The sequence below is a fragment of the Haematobia irritans genome, chromosome 1, assembly GCF_050003625.1.
Source record: "Haematobia irritans isolate KBUSLIRL chromosome 1, ASM5000362v1, whole genome shotgun sequence".
Lineage (NCBI taxonomy): Eukaryota > Metazoa > Arthropoda > Insecta > Diptera > Muscidae > Haematobia > Haematobia irritans.
Window position 1 is genome coordinate 1,928,941 of NC_134397.1, and position 18,988 is coordinate 1,947,928.

Sequence of the window (18,988 nt, forward strand, 5' to 3'; positions counted from 1 at the left end):
TTTTCAACATACTGACAACATTATCATTTTTAAATATTCCTTTATGTTCTACTTAAAGAGGGTACGGTTCTATTCAGATTTGAGTTTCCCATACGAATGGTACCAGGCTTGCCGTTCAGGCAGTCCGTTATTTCTGCCGATGGTGCTTATATTATTGTATGTTCTGTGGATAAATCAAATAAGGATTGTATTGCTGTTTATAGCTCTACGAATGGTTCGTTCATTTCGAAAGTCCTACTTAAGGGTTGCGGAGTAAAGGAGATAATTTCGTTAGTTCCTATGCCACACAAGGCCACACAAGTTGCTGTGACTAGTAGTGAAAAGGGTAATATTTTTGATATAAAAAGTAAGAAAAATCTTCGAGCCATACCGAAATGGGGCGGTAGTATTACAAAAGATGGAAAGTGTGGTCTTTATGCCCCCACTCGAGGGGGACTTGAGATGCTAGAATTACGAAAGGGTACCACAGTCAAGACATTCATACCTAAAGTAGCAGAAGGTGTGTTGCTCCAGGAGCCAAACAAACTAAAGCGGTTTTTGACATTACGGTGCGAATGGAAAAATTCAAAATCCGAGAAACCTTTGTCCTTGAAAGCATTTACCGGAATATTCAATATTGCATTATTGGGTGTTTAGATCGCCGGAGCGCATTATAGTTAGGTTGATTTGTACAAAAGTGTTGCCCATATTGTTTTGAAAAATGCTCATACTATGTTCACACCAGGCACGAAACCCCTTATGTGCCGTTCAAACTATCTTACAGTGTGGCCAAACACTAAGAATTGTGGGCGATAAGTAAAAAACCGATAGATGTGTAATGATCACATTAATAAGCTACATTATCGATTATGTTGTTGAACATAAATTATGGTAGGCCAACATCTGGGATAAATGTCGAAGAGTTGTTCACGGTTATTTTCATTTATTATTATTTTTTTTTAATTTGACGGCACTTCCGAAAATCCCCACCATGTCGCAAACAGTACACTATTGAAAACTTGTACCACTCCATGTTTAAAGCATCGCGTAAGTGCAATTATTAAGTGCTTTTTAAGATAAATTTAGAACGACGCAATAAAAGCCCCTTCAATTTGTTAAACAAAGTGCATTTTAAGATACAGTCAAAGCTCTGTTTAACGAATAACCTATTTAGCGAAAATACAATTTAAGGTACGTCCAAATTCCTAACATCCCTGCCAGCATTCCAAAGTTCCATTTCATCTTCATCACTTCGGAATTTTCTTTAAAGTACGATATTCCTAGATTCCAATATGCAAATAGTCAAGTGATAGATTCAGTCCCTTGTGATACCTCCTTCTTATAGCCAAGTCCTAACGTCGAATAGGAGCAGTGGGTGGTGGTGAATGTTAGGCGTTTTAGAGGATGAAGATAGTATGGACACTACCTATGTCACTACATTCCTTTAAAAAGATATAGAATCGGCGAAGAAATATTCTCAGCTTAAAAATGAGGAAACAAATTAGGGACTTCCTGCAATAAAAAGTGTACGAAAGAAGAAGGTAGAGTGCACAGCAAGACGAATATTTAATATTTACGAAATTATGATTTTCAATTAAAGTTAACCTTTAAAATTTCCGTTCGATTTAACGAATATGTATTTCCAAATAACGAAAAGGCCTGACAATATATATTGTTCGTAAAACCGAGCTTCGACTGTTGTTGTAAATGAATCATTGTGGTCAAGTAAAACACGAGTGTTTACATTTATAAATTCTTCCAGTTATAATTCTGTTGATGTAAAACAAATATCACTTTATTCCATTTGGAATGTCGAAATATTTTCACCAATATACCTTTCACAATTTTAATAACCTAATAACTATGGTTTCAGTACTTAATTATCGTTTTTAATCAAAAAATTTATAAAAAGCTATTTGCGCTTGGGTTTCACACAACATCAAAATGACTCTTGTAATATGGAATAAACTGATCATTTTGTTTATCTTCTTACACCGATTGTCGGTTTTCGTGTTTTTAAGGCCTCACAACCTGGTTACGGTTTTTATATTTTCGTTGTAAAATTGCACTGTTAGAAAAATATGTTTTTCATATGTTCCGATATAAACAAAATGTGTTTCGGGCACGATTTTAAACCACAATATATTTAAGTGCGAACATGTAATTTTCCTAAACTAACACTAAATGTTTGGGACATCTATGTTAATATGTTAGAATATATTATGTTTGGGGCATGAATGTTTCATAAAAATCATATGTGTGAATACAAACATATATAAATTTACAAATTTCAACTAAACATACATATGTTGTGATATTTTATTCAAAGCGACAGAGAGAGTATAGAGAGAAATAGAGATGGAAACCGGGAGAGTTGACGAAAGATATCAATATAACACAGCAAAAGAGTCAAAAGAGAACAATTTCTGTGAAACCGCTTGTATGTTGTTTCGGAAAACTGTTTTATGATAAGGCCAAAAATTTGATATGTTTAAGTCTAAATATTATTTAATTTGAATAAAGAGAATATACAATCTGAACCAAGAGAATAGACATTTGAAAAACAAACAGCTTATGTTTTCGCCTTGAGAGCAGCATTTTATGTATGTGTGGACATGTGTTTTGTTTATCATTTTGGCATTATGGGCACAATTTTTTTCTTGGTTCGTTAAAAGAAATCAGGGGTCTTCATAAAAATCACGAAAGGGCACTATACTCTTTTTAGATTTGGGACGGTAAAATGAAATAAGGAGGAAATAGTGAAAAATTACACAGTAAAATGTAAAAAAACAAAATTTAGTTTCTCTTTATTAAAAAGTAGTCAACGAGGAGTTGACGGACACCATCAAATATAAAAGCGGGCATTAAGTTCGACTTTTACAGCTAAAACAATTAAACAATTTATTTTCTTTAAAATGAATTATTAAAGAAAAATAAAAGGAATTTTAGAGCGATGGTGTTAAATGCTAGTAAAAAACTGTTCACTCCTAAATAAATTTATGTTTATATTATAAAATTATGTATGTATGTTTATACTCGACTCCACGTTCTTCTTTTGTTAGTTTTTGAATTCCTTCCAAATTTTAAAGTTTTGTACAAAAACAGTTTTTTATTACAAGATTGTTATTTTTGCAATAAAAAATAATATTTTATCCAAAAATCATTCAATTTCGTTTATATCAAGCACTGTTACTGACTATAAATCTTTAATAACGCACATTTCGATGTTTTATTTAAAAAAATTAATATAGTATAAATATAAATGTGTAAATTAAAAAAAAAAACAAAAAAAAAATGTTCGGTCGGAGCAGGGATTGAACCCACGACCCTTTGCATGCAAGGCAGACATGCTAACCACTGCTCCACGTGGCAAACAAATGTATGTTTCTGTTAAATAATGTTATGTTTGCATGGGCTCGTGGGCGCTGCAAACTATGCTATATAAATGTAACTTAAAACGATAATTATCTACTGGTGACTATAACAGCTACGTAGCCCAGTGGATAGTGTGTTGGCTTACAAACTGTATGGTCCTCGGTTCGATTCTCCGTGCAGGCGAAAGGTAAAATTTAAAAAATTTATAAAAGTGAATAATTTCTTCAACATTATTTGTATTACAGAGAAAGGTGCCAATAACTAAAAAATTTCGTGGAAGTGAAAATTACGAGTATGTTAGGGAATGAGCACAATCGTGTTTGGGAAAAATTCTTCCAAGCATATAATATTTTTGGCTCAAAATGCTTCCAAACATATAATATGTTCACATAAAACAAACATATTAATGTTTCGGCAATATGCAATAATATATGTGCTTCCTGCAAAATATGTTTGGAACATATGTTAAAGAAGCGATTTTTTTTGAGGGTGTGCCAATTTAACGCCAAATTTAGGCATATACATCTGGGTTTTTTAATAAACTGCAAAGAAAATACTTCCAAATGGTTGGAACGTACATTTAAATTAAAAAAAAATTGTGTACAATTTTTAATAAATTATAGAATTCGTTGATTTTTTGTGATAATACAGTTAGATTTTCCTTCTAAACTTATGTGCTTTTATGAAAACCGTCAGAATTGGTTATACCGGTTATTTGTTTCAAAAAACACCGTCCATCGGTTTTGGAAAAAATCCGTTTTTCAAAACCTAGAAAACCCAACTTTCAAAAACCCCGTTTTTTGATCACTCTATACCAGACGCTGGTACATCAACATCACTAAGAAAAAGAAAATAGCTAATGTAGTTATGTAGCGCTAGGGATCTGGCGCATTGAGAATTAATAAATGCACTGATCTAAAATAAATATTTTTATGAAATCTTATATTTATACAATTGAAAGAACCTAATTGGTAAATGACTGTTTCAAAATAGACTCATAGTAAAGACACTCTAACAAGCCCATAATTAGACAACACGGAATTTTACAACTTCTTAACAATCTGCTATTTTGCTATTTTAGATACCGCATATCAATTCTTTAAGTACTAAAAATCTAATATTTCCTTCAAAAGTTTCATTACAGTAAAAAAGAGTAACTTTTCTCCTACAATTTTATTTTCAATAACAATTTCACAAAGCGTTTTTTAAATACACATATATAAAGATAAAACCATTCAAAAAAATAGTATAGTATAGGATCGATCGATCGATCGATGTACATAGGTGAGTTCAAGTTGTTTCAGTTAATAACGGATAAATAGCTTATTAAACAAATCCATGAAGGAGTCATATATCATAAAAGTGATTCCCACATCGAGGCAAACACGTCCCAAGCGAGGTACAGTTCCTTTGTAGAATGCATAAATTCCTTCGTTTTTCAAAATTTTTAAAGCGCAATCGGCGGTATTGCGATATTTTGAGGCCTCTAGACCTTGCATGCGTGTTTTCAGGACATCTAGTGGTGTATTACTAAGCACCGAGGCTGCTCCAGCTATTGCACCAAAGACGCCCACTATGGGTTTGGGTACTGTCGTTTTGGGGTCTTGACCTGTGTATAAGTCTTTTAACGAAAGCAAAACATAAAATCGTATAGCCTGATTGGAGCCCTGCTTAAGAATGGTAGCCGTAAGACCTTTGTAAATTCCACCAATACCTATCAGAATAAAAGAGAATAATTATTTTGCAATTGTTTTTCGCTTCAAACTTCACCATATTATGGATAATCGTTTACATTTTTCCACGAGAGATAAGTATTTTACTAACCTTCTGCTTTAATGATTTCGCCTACACCATGGAAAAATCCTTTGAATTTCGGATGAGCGCTACGTTGATCGTTGATAAATTTTACTTTTATAGTTTCCATAGGGGTAACAGCTACAACAGCCTCACAAACGCCAGCACCAAGACCACTCAAAAGTTTAGCACTGGTATTTAGTTGTCCATGATCATTCTTCATTGAGTTTTTTAGACTTTCAAAAGCTCCAAATCTACGAACCATTTAGTAACAGGTGGTACATTCATAGGTCAAATAATGTTCCATACTAACAAACCTCGCTGCTGATTTAGGTATACTGCCATATATTAGCACACTTAGACCCCGATAAAGACCGCCAACCCCCCGTTGGCTTACAGTCTGCTTTACACAGTCTACAATCCCTTTGTATTTCTTTCGTTCGCCTGTACAACAAATAAGGATTACAACGACAGTGATATTTTAGGAGAAATACTTCCATAGCGCCATACCTTTTTCATCCAATTGTAATTGAGTTTTTACATATTCGGTAGGATAGGTTATACATATTTCTATGCCACCGGTTATTCCTCCAGCTATAATTCCCTTTAGACCTCCACCAGTCGCAGCCGCTGCACATCCTTTCTCCGTCATCCAATACCTTTGGCCAAATGGATTGGAGAATTTGTCGGTATTGTATCGTGAAATCATCATTTAGACCTGTGGCAGATTAATTATTTATTTTGTACCAAAAGTTTGAAGTCCATTGAATGTAAATGTGACTCTTTATAAATAGTTATCTCACGTTTCATGTGTGAGTCAAACTGGTCAAAAATTTCTTTGGATGTGCATGTTTTTGAATTTTGCGGATTTTGCGGACAAAGCTGGTGTGGAATAAGATCAAATTTATATGAATTTTTAAATGTGCTTATTCATCTGTTAGTTCCCTATGGGAAACTGACCAGAAATGGGACAGGTCCATACACACCAGGAGCTAGTCCTGTAATAGCGATTTTATCCGATTTTTTTAGATTTTTTATTTTGTCATAACTACATAAATCTAACAAATTTTGTGTTAATATTGTTATCTGATAGTTAATCCTCCACCGCAGTTACATTTTTTCTTTGCATTCATTATAGAATAATCCGATTATTCCTTTTCTTCGTGATAGTTGAAATAAGCTCCCAACAATAGGATTGTTGAGAAAATAGCGCAAGATTCCAAAACCAACCATGAATTATTTCCAAAATTTTGAATACATAGGCCTATGTTCCTATTGTTTGATTTAATGATTATTTCTATTATTCCTATGTTATCCTAATGTTAAAGTCCTTTATACAACGAGACGTTTTACTCATATGAAAATTAGAATATTTTTCTTATATAAGCTTAATTATTTATAGTTAATTTCTTTTATTTCACCAACAATTGATAATAATCTGGTAACTGGAACGCTGTAATTAATGTAATTGTTCCAAACACTTCACTTATTTCATTAGATTTCTAGCCATTGTTGGAGATTAAGTTATTTTTTGTAATTGTACCTTTTAATCCAACTTCGTTAGTTATTTTTTATTCTTGTTTAGGCCACTCTGTTTGAAATTTGTTATTGATAATAATTTTTTCTATGATTATTATGCCGGTGATAAGAAAGTGTAAACCTTCTTTTTCGGAAAACTTTAACACAAAAACAATGCAAAACCTTCATTGCGCAGGCTTGGGAAAACACCCATCAATTCTTTGTCATCATATGTTCCCACATTCTATACTTTTGCAATGGCAATCGTTACCTCATAACATGAATACATTCACCTTTGAAATATGTATACATTTCACCTGATTGTCATCGATGCTACATGCGTTATTTGGAGACCCTAAGAAGTAGAACAAACTGTAGGTATATATTAGAAAATTTTAAATTTAAATTATTAAAAAAAAAAAATTTGTTCTGTTGTTTAAGAAAATTTTATCTTTGAAAGAAAAAAAAAATGGAGTCAAAAATATTTAAATTATCTTTACGAATTTTAAGACAGACACACTCTCAAAAAAAAATCGCTTCTGTAACATATTCCCCAAACACATTTTGCTTCAAGCATACATATTTTCAGGATTGGTCTAAAAAAAATTTTGTTTGTATTGTTCAAACATATTACGTTTGACCTTAGGCATACACTGTTAGAAACAAATTCAATGAAATTTTCTTTGTGTATATATATTTTTAAGACGCCAATTGGTTACTTCCATTCTTATATTTGCAGCATACTCTCTAGGTCCCTCTTTCTAAACACATACATGTTTATAGGTTATTTCTAAATTAATACATATTTGCATCCAAGCATATTATATTTACAAACAATTTATGAACATTATATGCTTGTACTTACAAATATTGTGTTAAAAAATTTGAGTTCCAAACATATAATTTTTACACCCAAACATATGAAAAACAGTCTTTTTCGTCCGTGCACAATTTAAGCTAAATTTAATCATTTTAGAAACGTACATACCCAATTTAAGTAACATTCACACATTTTAGAATAATATGAAAATATATGAACGATTTAATATAATTGTGTCATCATTAGTATAAAACTGTTTTCATTTTTCGTTAATGCCATTTAAATAAGCAAAACCTAAATAAAATAAGGAAAATTTTCCCACATTTGGCAAACTTAAGTTGAAATTAATGTTCATGAAATAAAAAAGTTTAATTGGCTATAGAAATTTGCGTTTATTTCTAAGAAGTGCTAATTTTCAAATTATATTAATCCCTAATGTCATATACTTCCACAACCCACTGAAAAAGGATCTAATTCGTATAACCAAGATCATATTGCTGGCGACAAAGTGTGGGACACCACTCTGTTCACATTAACATGAGTTTGTTATTGACGGGGTAATTTTACACTTTAGGACATGGCATGGACTCATCACAAAAGTCCTGGAACATTTTAGTAGGACCAGTCCTTAGACATTGGTGGGTACTATGTGGAGAAATGCGGCACCATTATATTTGAATCAAATTTTGCCATAACTTGGATGGGAAAGTGTGATTGCATACAATTTTATTTTTGTTTCAAAAAAGTAACCGGCAGAAAACTGCTTGTCCACTTAATAAACGATAATAATAGTACCATTATATATAATTGAAAATTGCTCCGAAAAATGATCGGGACGGAAAAGTTTTGGCCACCTTATTCTGCGATTCACAAGATCTGATCAGTAATTTGAATTTAAAAAAGTCACTCACTGTGTACGAATATCAGTCGAATTAGGAGGTCATCGAAACCATACACGCTCACAAAAAATCGCTTCTGTAACATATACTACCAAACATATTTTGCTTCAAGCATATACATTGTTGGGTATTGCCCAAACATTTATATGTTTGATCTCTACCAATATATAATATGTTTGAAAGTTCCAAACATTTTGTATTATTGCATCCAAATTCAATAATGTTGTCTTCCAAAAAACAAGTATGTTATTATGCGACCATATAATATGTTTGAAAGCATTTTGCACCCAAAAATATTATATGCTTAAAAAAAATTCTCCCAAACAATATTGTACTCAAAATTGTATATATTTATTTATATATCTACAATCATAACGAATTATGAAAATAAACAGGTAATATAGGTGCTAACAACATAGGTTTTCGACCTGAATGCTCAAAATTTTGTTTCTGCCCAATTGTATATTCCCCCACATCTTTCTCACTTCCACGAGATTTTTTAGTTCTTAGCACCTTTTTCTGTAATACAAACATTGTAGAAGAAATTATTCAATTGTATGATTTTTTATTTTAATTTTACCTTTTGCCGGACGGGGATTCGAACAGCGGACCATACAGTTTGTAAGGATCAAAGAAGTAGCTGATCAATTGCCCAAGGAAAAATAAAATGTTAATTTTGTAATAACAAGCAACAACCACCAACTTAATTCAATATCGCTCCCTGTTAAATAGCGCTCCAAGCTACTAAACACATATATGTTTATAGGCTATTTCTAAATTAATATATGTTTGCATCCAAGCATATTATATTTACAAACATTTTATGTCCCAAACATAATATGTTCTAACATATTAACATATATGTCCCAAACATGTTATGCTAGTTTATGAACATTATATGCTTGCACTCAAAAATATTGTGTTTAAAAATTTGTGTTCCAAACATATAATGTTTATAGCCAAGCATATGAAAAACAGCCTTTTTCATCCGTGTAGAAGCCCATTGCATAGATCTTGTTTCCTCAGGCATGTTTTCTAATTATTCTTGATTGGAAAAATGTAAAAATTAATAAGATCATTGTTGTGTACAATAAGTTCACGACTACGATATCACAACCAGAATTTTAGTAGGTTCTTTTAAACGCTTAACCCTCAAACGAGTATGAAATACGTTTTTATGAAATGATTAAATGGAAGACCTATAAGCCAAGTGAAATTCATATCTTGTCCTAAACGCTTGTTCCTTTTATCATGGTACTTTCACATTCTTTTGCAAAACAAAAATCACATTCAACTCTCTGACAGAATAATAAGGAGCAAACACTTGCTTATTGAAAAGGTCCAATTCTGTGTTGGAATACATAAATATGTAGAAATTTCAAAAATATGTTTCCATTACCTCTTTCACCACTGGCTAACATTAGGGTGTTCCTTAATATGGGTTAGATCTTTGTTCGTATACACGATTTTTCCTGTTTCTTATTCAGATCTTAAGAGTTCATATGCTTCTAATTACGAGTAATTAGGATTGTATATATAGTTTAATATTGAATGAGTAAATTCAATCATCATATTTCATACTCCTATTTGGTAGTAGACAACCAATATATTACGAGACTTGTTTTCATTGTAGAAAGCTTTTGCACAATATCCGAACGGTTTCGAAACTTTCATTTGATATGAAGTTTAGCCGTGATAATGTCGCAACAACTGTTACCAGGAACCACGAAAAGTGTAGATCTAACATAGTTATTTTAGAAAATCTAACAATTTACAATTTAATAAGATTTAATAAATAAAATCCTATTTCATAAGGATTTACCCTAATGTTTCTTGGGACTTGAAAACGCAATATAAGAAGCAATGAATTTTCGATTTAATTGGCTTTAATATTATGTTGTCAGATTTCATGTTTGATATGACTATCTGGACATTTTGTAAGGAGGATTTTTTGGGTTGTTTTTACAAAAACCAAAGTTTTTTGGACAATTGTTAAAGACATTCCCTTGAAGGAATTTCTTTTTATGTGCGTGTAGCATTTTGGAGCCCATTAAATTCATGTTAAACCTAGAGGGGGTCGAATTTATTTGTAAAAGTTTTTGCAATAATAGATTGACATTGAAGCGACGGACGGTTCTTAAATATTTACTTCCTTGGCGATCGACTAATAATTCGATAAATCGGCCTCTTAAAGGCTTTGGATTGCTGAAAATAATGGAAAATAAAATAAATTTGAACTTATGGTGTTTCCTTTTCTGAAAAAAAGTGGTTTGCCTTCATTTTGTCTGTACAGAATGGGCATTTTTAAAATGTTGCCAGCAACCTAAACAAATGCTGTCATTTCAGCGGTCAGAAAAAAATTCGAAGGAGCAAACAGGGCAATCGTAGTACTGAAAATGTCCGCGATTTGCCTTTATGCGTGGCACTTTTTTCACAACAGAATTCGCACTTTTGCCTGTTTTTTTTTAGAAAAGAACCTAAGAAGTAAATTTTCCGGGCAAAATGCAAAAAAGTGCGCATTTTTTACAAGAAAAGAAAACACCATAGTACCCACCTTATTCAAAAATTTTTTTTTGTCCAAATTTATTTGGCTTATTTTATTAAGATGTGAATGCATTTTATTCCTTCTTGATATGTATTTCGACTCATATGAATGTCAAAATATGTCTGTACCTTTTATTTTGTTAAAATGTTTTGGGCAAAACAAAAGTGGAAATGTTGCATCCTTCTGATTATGATGATAACCTCGTATAAATTCCAGTTATTTATTCTCAGTAAAATTACTGAGGAACGTAAAGGGCAATTGCCAAAGATGTCATTAAGTTGTTTCGGTCATTCCTTTGCAAATTAACAACTCTTTTGTTAAATTATTGTCATTTCATGATTTCGATCTTGTTCGATTTGTGATTGGGAGAAATTCAATTTGAAATTGAAGCAATAAAATATTTGATAGCACAATGTATCAAATAATTTCTGCTACATAAAGTTCGTTTCATTCAAATTAGAAGTTGAAAACATTGTCAGTAAAAGCTTCATTAAGAATTTTATTTATAGAATATTTTTTTTATTTCCTTTTTATACCCACCACCATAGAATGGTGATGGGGGTATAATACGTTTGTCATTCCGTTTGTAACACATCGAAATATCGATTTCCGACTATATAAAGTATATATATTCTTACTCAGGGAGAAATTGTAAGACGATGTAAGCATGTCCGTCTGTCCGAGTGGACGTCTGTCTGTCTGTTGTAATCACGCTACAGTCTTCAATAATGGCGTCATGAAATTTGGCACAGATTCGTCTTTTGTCTGCAAGCAGGCCATGTTGGGCTATATCGGTCCAGGTTTTTATATAGCTCCCATATAAACTGATCCCCCGAATTGGGGTCTTGGGCTTCTAGAAACCGTAGAGTTTTTCTTTTTGCCTAAAATTGAAAATCTAGAGGTATTTTAAGCCCTATCTCCTGATTTGGCGTCTTGAACGTCTAGACATCCGAACTTTATCCGATCTGCCTGAAATTCAAAATCTAGATGGGTATTAGGTTCATAAATAAGTGTGCCGAATATGGTGTGTATCGGTCCACCACAATTTTTATCCGATTTACCTGAAATTAAAAATCTGGAGATATTTTGGGTCTACGTATAAGAATGGTGTGTATCGGTTCATGTTTTCGTATTTACCTCATATAGACCGATCACCAGACTTGATCTCTTAAGTATATAGACATCCCAATTTTTATGCGATTTGACTCAATTTCAAAATCAAGAGGTATTTTGGATCCACACATAAGTATACCGAATATGGGGCGTATCGATCCATTTTGATATTCCCTCCATATAGACCGATCTACCGTTTTGACTTCGAGATACCGCAATTTTTATTCGATTTGCTGAAAATTCAATTATAAGTGTAGCGAATATGGTGTGGATCGGTCCATGTTTTGGCATTTCTCCCATGTGTTAAGTCTCCCGATTTCTTTGTTGGATATATATTTGCTTGGCAGAGTATGTGTCATCAAATCACCTGAAATTTTAGATATGTATTTCCAAGTAATGTGATTCAAGATGGTGGACCGAACTTAAGTCCGTATATACTTTTTTACTATAATGATTGAGAAATAATAAGAACAATTGAACTTTTCGGTGAACTTTTCTCTTATCACATCCAGATAAGGAATATGATCATCTCAAACAGGTTTCAAGAGTAAAATGTTATTTTTGGTTTGTGTCCATGTAACATTTTTGTTGCAACCATACTGGTAGAAAAAAGGCGGTACGTGGCCATTACCGTTTGGTATTAATAGTTTAGTTCACGTTACCTTTCAACTTTCAATTATATCAAATCATTTACATCCGGTATTATTATGGTATTAACTATCACATCCCCATAACATATGATATGTCGCTGTTGCTAAAAACTAATTGGTCGCCTTGGTAGTTTATTTTCTTCACATAAAGTAAGTAGGCGAGTAAATTACAATTTTCTTGGAAAACGTGACGACCAAAAAATGTAATTTGTGAAGCATTGGAATTATAATATGTTTTAGCATTATTAATTTTTGTTAATTCGTCATTCTTCTCTCATTAGATGCGTAAGAGACATACAAAAGCTTTCCAAATCTCACAGCATACAACTTGAGGCATGCAGTGCCTGCGATGGGGCAGAGAATTTAGTGAATAACTTAAGAATAACTTTTAGAAAATTATAAGATGAAAAAATGAGGTATATGTATGTATTTTATATATTAAATGCATTAAAGAAAAAAGTCTTTGTTGCGTGTGTTTTGTTAAACTAACATGTAAAGGGTGGTTAAAATTTCAAGGGCCGATTTTGTTTTTGAATAAAACACAAACTATTTAGGAAATTATTGTAATTTTATTTTATTATGATATATTGGTATTACTCAAATATGTATGGAACAAAATATCGGCCAAATGGGCGCCGCGACCTCGGTGGCACACCTTCATCCGATGGTCCAAATTTTCGATGACGCTGAGGCATAATGGAGGTTCTATGCCGTTAATGTGCCGAATTATCTCATCCTTTAGCTCTTGTTGTTGCTGGCTTATCGTTGTACACTTTTTTTCTAATAACTCCAAAGAAAAAAGTCCAACGGTGTCAAATCACATAATCTGGCAAGTGGCACCGTCCTGTCATCCATATCTTCCAATTCGGGCCATAAAAAGTTAGTTATCATCTCACGATAGCGAACACCATTCACAGTAACTGCCTGACCGGCCTCATTTTGGAAAAAATACGGCCCGATGATGCCGCCAGCCCATAAACCGTCGAAAAACCAATGGGTGCATTGGTTTTTCGACAATCACTCTTGGATTCTCATTCGCTCAAATGCGGCAATTCTGTTTATTGACGAATCCACACCCAGAAAAAAGTGACCCCTTCTTTAAGTTAAAATGAACTCATTGTGAAGAAAGTTGAACTTCGTATAGCGCCAAAGACATTTTTATTGGTTTGAACGATGTAATTTTCGTAGAAATTAAGTAGAATGCATTCCATATATTAGTTAACATTTTCCTATATTTATGTACCACTATACTACAGAATGAAAAAATTTAACTAATTTGAATTCATATATGGAATGATTTTATTGAACTTTTTTCATTCATTTGGACAAATCTTACATATTTGTGGTAAACCTTCTACTTCAAAGTTAGAACTGCTTACCTTCGTTTTGAAATACATTTTTATGTATTTATATAAGCAATTTTTCCTTCAATAAAAGACATGTTTTATTAATACATTAAATATATTTATTTAGAATCAACAGCATCGACTGGCCTTGAAATATTAAAACACATTTTTTTCTTCTTCTAGTACCTTTCACTTAGAAAAAGTTGCTGCCTAGCAATTTTGTCCAATGTCAAAATCTACAAATATAAACAAAAAAAATCCTAAACCAATTTTTTCACAAAAGGTTAGCGTCACTGAATATTACCTGATAATTGAAGATTCCAAAATGAAGTCGAATGAAGGGGTTGTTATACTGCTGGTGTTTTCTTTTTTTATAAACCAATTTACAAAAAAACGAACATTTTTCTCACTAATTTAAAATAACAAATATTTTATATATTTTATTTGTTTTTTGTTATATTAATTTACTATATTATATTTAACAATCTCTCAGTATACCATAACAACGCGATTCCAACTAAAAAAACAACCCACGCACAAACACATCGATTACATCGATGACAGGTATCGATTACAGGTAGATAAAAGAAATGTAGGAAATTTTCCTATATTCTAACAAGTGTGTTTCCTTAAATATTGAAAGGATTGACTACTTCTTAGTAGGAATGAACTAAAATATTTTTCTATGCCAAGTGTTATTCGCATGTATGATAAGCTTTCTATAATAAAGGAAGTCAGAATTATCATTTTATAAGAAATCTTACTAAATTTGAGGAAACTTGGTTTTAGTTCGGTTTTTGTTTATTTTTACGAATGCTTTGTTATCAGTGAATAAAATTTTCTTTTTCAGTAGTAAATTCTTATACCCAGCGAAGAAAACAGTATTAGTAAAATGGCATGCCTTATTCTAGTTAATGAACTATTCCTTACTGCTTTCAATTTAGGATTTTTTTACTGAAACAAGTAGATTTTATTATTTCACACAAAAATTAACTGAATGGAAATAAAATGGCTAAACTAAATTGGTGAACATTTTTTCCTTTAGTTTCGAAGACACTTTTTTCTGGGTGCACTGAGGTGAAAATGTGCCTCATCACTGAAGATGATTTCCTTCGAAAATTGATCATCCACTGTTGCCATTTCTTGGAAACATTCTGCCCATTCACGACGTCCATGGTTCAAATTGAGTAAGTCTGAAATAGAGAAATGTCAAATAAAATTCGGAAAAAACTTGGCGTTTAGGTGTGGTTCACATTCAACATCGGCCCTTATAATTTAACCACCCTTTATTAATAAATACCGGGTTTGTATTAAACCCAATACCGTTTTGGTATTATTTGGTAATACAGCACTGTTTATACATCAATACCTTTATGGTATAAATATTAATACTGCTTAGGTATTATTTTGAATACCATATTGGTATTTTCATAATATGTACCATATGGTACTTTCATGTTTGGGTACCGCTTGCACCATTTGGTATCGATATTGTATCATACGGGGTTAGCTAACTATCAATAACGTACGGTGTTTTGCGAGAAAACAAAAATTTGAAATGAGAAATGAGATATTAACAGAGATAGACAACCTTTGGAAAGATGGAAATACCAATCTCAAATTATTTTTTCGTTTTCGTTTTGTCGTTCACTTTGGAATAAATCTTGGAACATATTCCTAGAATTATAGCCTCACATATGTTTTTCATACTGTGTATTTCAATTCCCTTTGGCAAACAGCATAATCTATCTGCAAATAGCCGTCTATTTATGAAGAGTGTAATAGATACAAATGACGATGAATGACAAATCTTATAGGAAAAAAATCCATCCTTCACAAAAAAGAGAGATGTCAGTAGCTACATCTATAGCAATTGAAAAAGATGATGGCTGAAGATTTCAGTGTCAAACTTACAAATGAATTGTGGTATTATGTGGTGGAAGTAGTAGGGTCTTCCACTACTCTGAAGAAATTTGGCAGCGGATAAGATTGATGGACTGAGACTTGCATTGATGTGGAAATGAAGAGTTTTCAGTTTTCCAAGTGAACTTTTTACGCCCCATAAAACATTTTCTACACTTCGAATTGAAACTAAAAGAAAAAGTACTTACATAAAGAGAAATAAACTATGATGTATGTACATATATACATCCCGACAAATCTAGATATCATTTAGGAGAGAAAAGTCAAAAATAATTATTGCATGTAGCGAAATCTATAACCAAGTCCATGGGTATATTTGTAGTGTGTGTGAGAGGGCTTTTTGTTTTGTTTGATTGGGAATTTATGATGCTTACATTTTTTGTTTGTATCATACAATCCATCCATCCGTACAATTTCCCAGTAGCGGTTTCCAGTATTAAGTGGATATCTGCCCCAAAGATTATAGATTTGAGGAAGATGGGAGATTGGCTTGCGTCATACCAAATGTTGCATTTACTAGATTAGTTTAATACATGTTTGTAATCTTTTAGTTGTTTTTCGTTTTTATTTTTTAAATGAAAAATTTAATTTGCTTAATGAAAAAATGTTAAATTTTAGGCAACAACAAAAAAATACATTTTCCCCTTTATGGAAATTTATTTCGTGCTCTTAATTTCTTTTTATTTGCATTTTAATGCCATGTCAATACTTGTCGTATACGTGTTTGGTTCGAGTATTAAACTAATGTGGTAAATGGTTTGATGTGCTCAGTAGCCAATCTCCCATCTTCTGTAATCTATAATCTTTGATCAGCCCAACTGATTATCACATGACGTTTACTCCATAATAAGAAAGTTTCCAAAGAAATCAAACTTCATTTCTAATGGTTTTACTTAAAGTATTTCTCCATGTGTATGATGGCAAAGATACGTCTTTCTGTAGAAGAATCAGGCCTGATAATCTATCATTTACGCCTCTGGGTGGTATGGCTGCAAATAAGTAAACTTACAAATGTATTGCAAGTTGCCAATATCAACAAATGCAATCTCACTTTTTCTGCGTATCCAAAGTCATAAAAGGGAAAGTACCAGCATATTGAGAAACACTCAGATGTAACTTGGATACTGGAGGCAAACAGCCGAACGTATGAATTACCTTGAGTAAATATCTATTAATATACCATTTGGGTGCATGTCTATCGATGAAGATAAAAGTGAATAACTAGAAAGAAAATAATGTAAATGAAGTTTGGGAGGCAGTTGTAGGCGGAATTAATGGTGACAAATTTCGTCATCTATGTATGCATGTATGTATATAGTGCATTAGCGATTTGTTTTTAAATTAAACGGAAATGGTCCAATACATAAACATACTGTATATAGTATTGTGACTAATATCCTCAAAGTTATATTTTTTTTTATGAAAAAATAAAAATGTTGAGTTTACTGTGAAACCACTTAGAGAAGTTTTAAAACAAATATCACCAGCATTACAAGGCGGACGTGCTAACCATAACACCACGGTGGCCCACCAATAATATATTAACGTAAAAAATAAAGTAAACGTGCCCAATGAAAAGTTCGCCTTCGCCTTATATCCATCGTAATAGAAAGCAATTGTGGAAAACTTCAAGGCTTTCGTGATTTGAACAGCCGACTGTATATCGCTATTTATCCATCTACATAGAATATCATGAGATTTCATACATTTTGGTGCAAAATACTATGTGTTTAACACGAGTTTAAAATAAAGGGTGATTCTTTTGAGGTTAGGATTTTCATGCATTAGTATTTGACAGATCACGTGGGATTTCAGACATGGTGTCAAAGAGAAAGATGCTCAGTATGCTTTGACATTTCATCATGAATAGACTTACTAACGAGCAACGCTTGCAAATCATTGAATTTTATTACCAAAATCAGTGTTCGGTTCGGAATGTGTTTCGCGCTTTTTTATCGACAAATTTTGTTCAGCGATGAGGCTCATTTCTGGTTGAATGGCTACGTAAATAAGCAAAATTGCCGCATTTGGAGTGAAGAGCAACCAGAAGCCGTTCAAGAACTGCCCATGCATCCCGAAAAATGCACTGTTTGGTGTGGTTTGTACGCTGGTGGAATCATTGGACCGTATTTTTTCAAAGATGCTGTTGGACGCAACGTTACGGTGAATGGCGATCGCTATCGTTCGATGCTAACAAACTTTTTGTTGCCAAAAATGGAAGAACTGAACTTGGTTGACATGTGGTTTCAACAAGATGGCGCTACATGCCACACAGCTCGCGATTCTATGGCCATTTTGAGGGAAAACTTCGGAGAACAATTCATCTCAAGAAATGGACCGGTAAGTTGGCCACCAAGATCATGCGATTTGATGCCTTTAGACTATTTTTTGTGGGGCTACGTCAAGTCTAAAGTCTACAGAAATAAGCCAGCAACTATTCCAGCTTTGGAAGACAACATTTCCGAAGAAATTCGGGCTATTCCGGCCGAAATGCTCGAAAAAGGTGCCCAAAATTGGACTTTCCGAATGGACCACCTAAGACGCAGCCGCGGTCAACATTTAAATGAAATTATCTTCAAAAAGTAAATGTCATGGACCAATCTAACGTTTAAAATAAAGAACCGATGAGATTTTGCAAATTTTATGCGTTTTTTTTTTAAAAAAGTTATCAAGCTCTTAACAAATCACCCTTTATAATTGGGACCTTTTTTTCGTATTGTAGACAAAAGTCGAATAACCACACTATTCCGAGTAAACAAATAGCTACTTAAGACGTTAGCCATGCGTAGATTGGGCTTAGCTGGTGATTTTAAGGAATTGTCACATCACAATTAGCATCTATGTTTTGGGATTTTTCGAGGCATACTTCAGTGAAATTTAACGCCACCTAGGCCCTGTTAAGAAAAGTGAGATTTGTGATGGCCATTGTGTGTGATCTTCTCCCAATGCTCACTTTCATGCAAGCAAACAAAATCTCTAAATTCGAAAACAACGCATCAACTAAACTTTGTTGTTTTATCTTTGAC

The 18,988-nt window shown here is 32.8% G+C and overlaps 1 protein-coding gene across 3 annotated transcripts in view; it reads right to left on the reverse strand.

Annotated features, from left to right (window-relative positions):
• Positions 1-4,512: 4,512 nt before the first annotated feature.
• The window catches only part of LOC142219981 (putative tricarboxylate transport protein, mitochondrial), an 88,596-nt gene continuing 74,120 nt past the window's right edge, over positions 4,513-18,988 (reverse strand). The window contains exons 1-5 of one of the 3 annotated variants that reach the window (XM_075288803.1): positions 6,692-6,816; positions 5,659-5,866; positions 5,466-5,592; positions 5,179-5,402; positions 4,513-5,068 (exon numbers count right to left, since the gene is read on the reverse strand). In XM_075288803.1, coding sequence (XP_075144918.1) covers positions 4,659-5,068; positions 5,179-5,402; positions 5,466-5,592; positions 5,659-5,860 — 963 coding nt within the window. In that variant the 5' untranslated portion in view covers positions 5,861-5,866; positions 6,692-6,816 and the 3' untranslated portion in view covers positions 4,513-4,658. Of the gene's footprint in view, positions 5,069-5,178; positions 5,403-5,465; positions 5,593-5,658; positions 5,867-6,573; positions 6,817-18,988 lie in introns of those variants that run through there. The other 2 variants (XM_075288805.1, XM_075288804.1) reach the window with 2 other exon arrangements.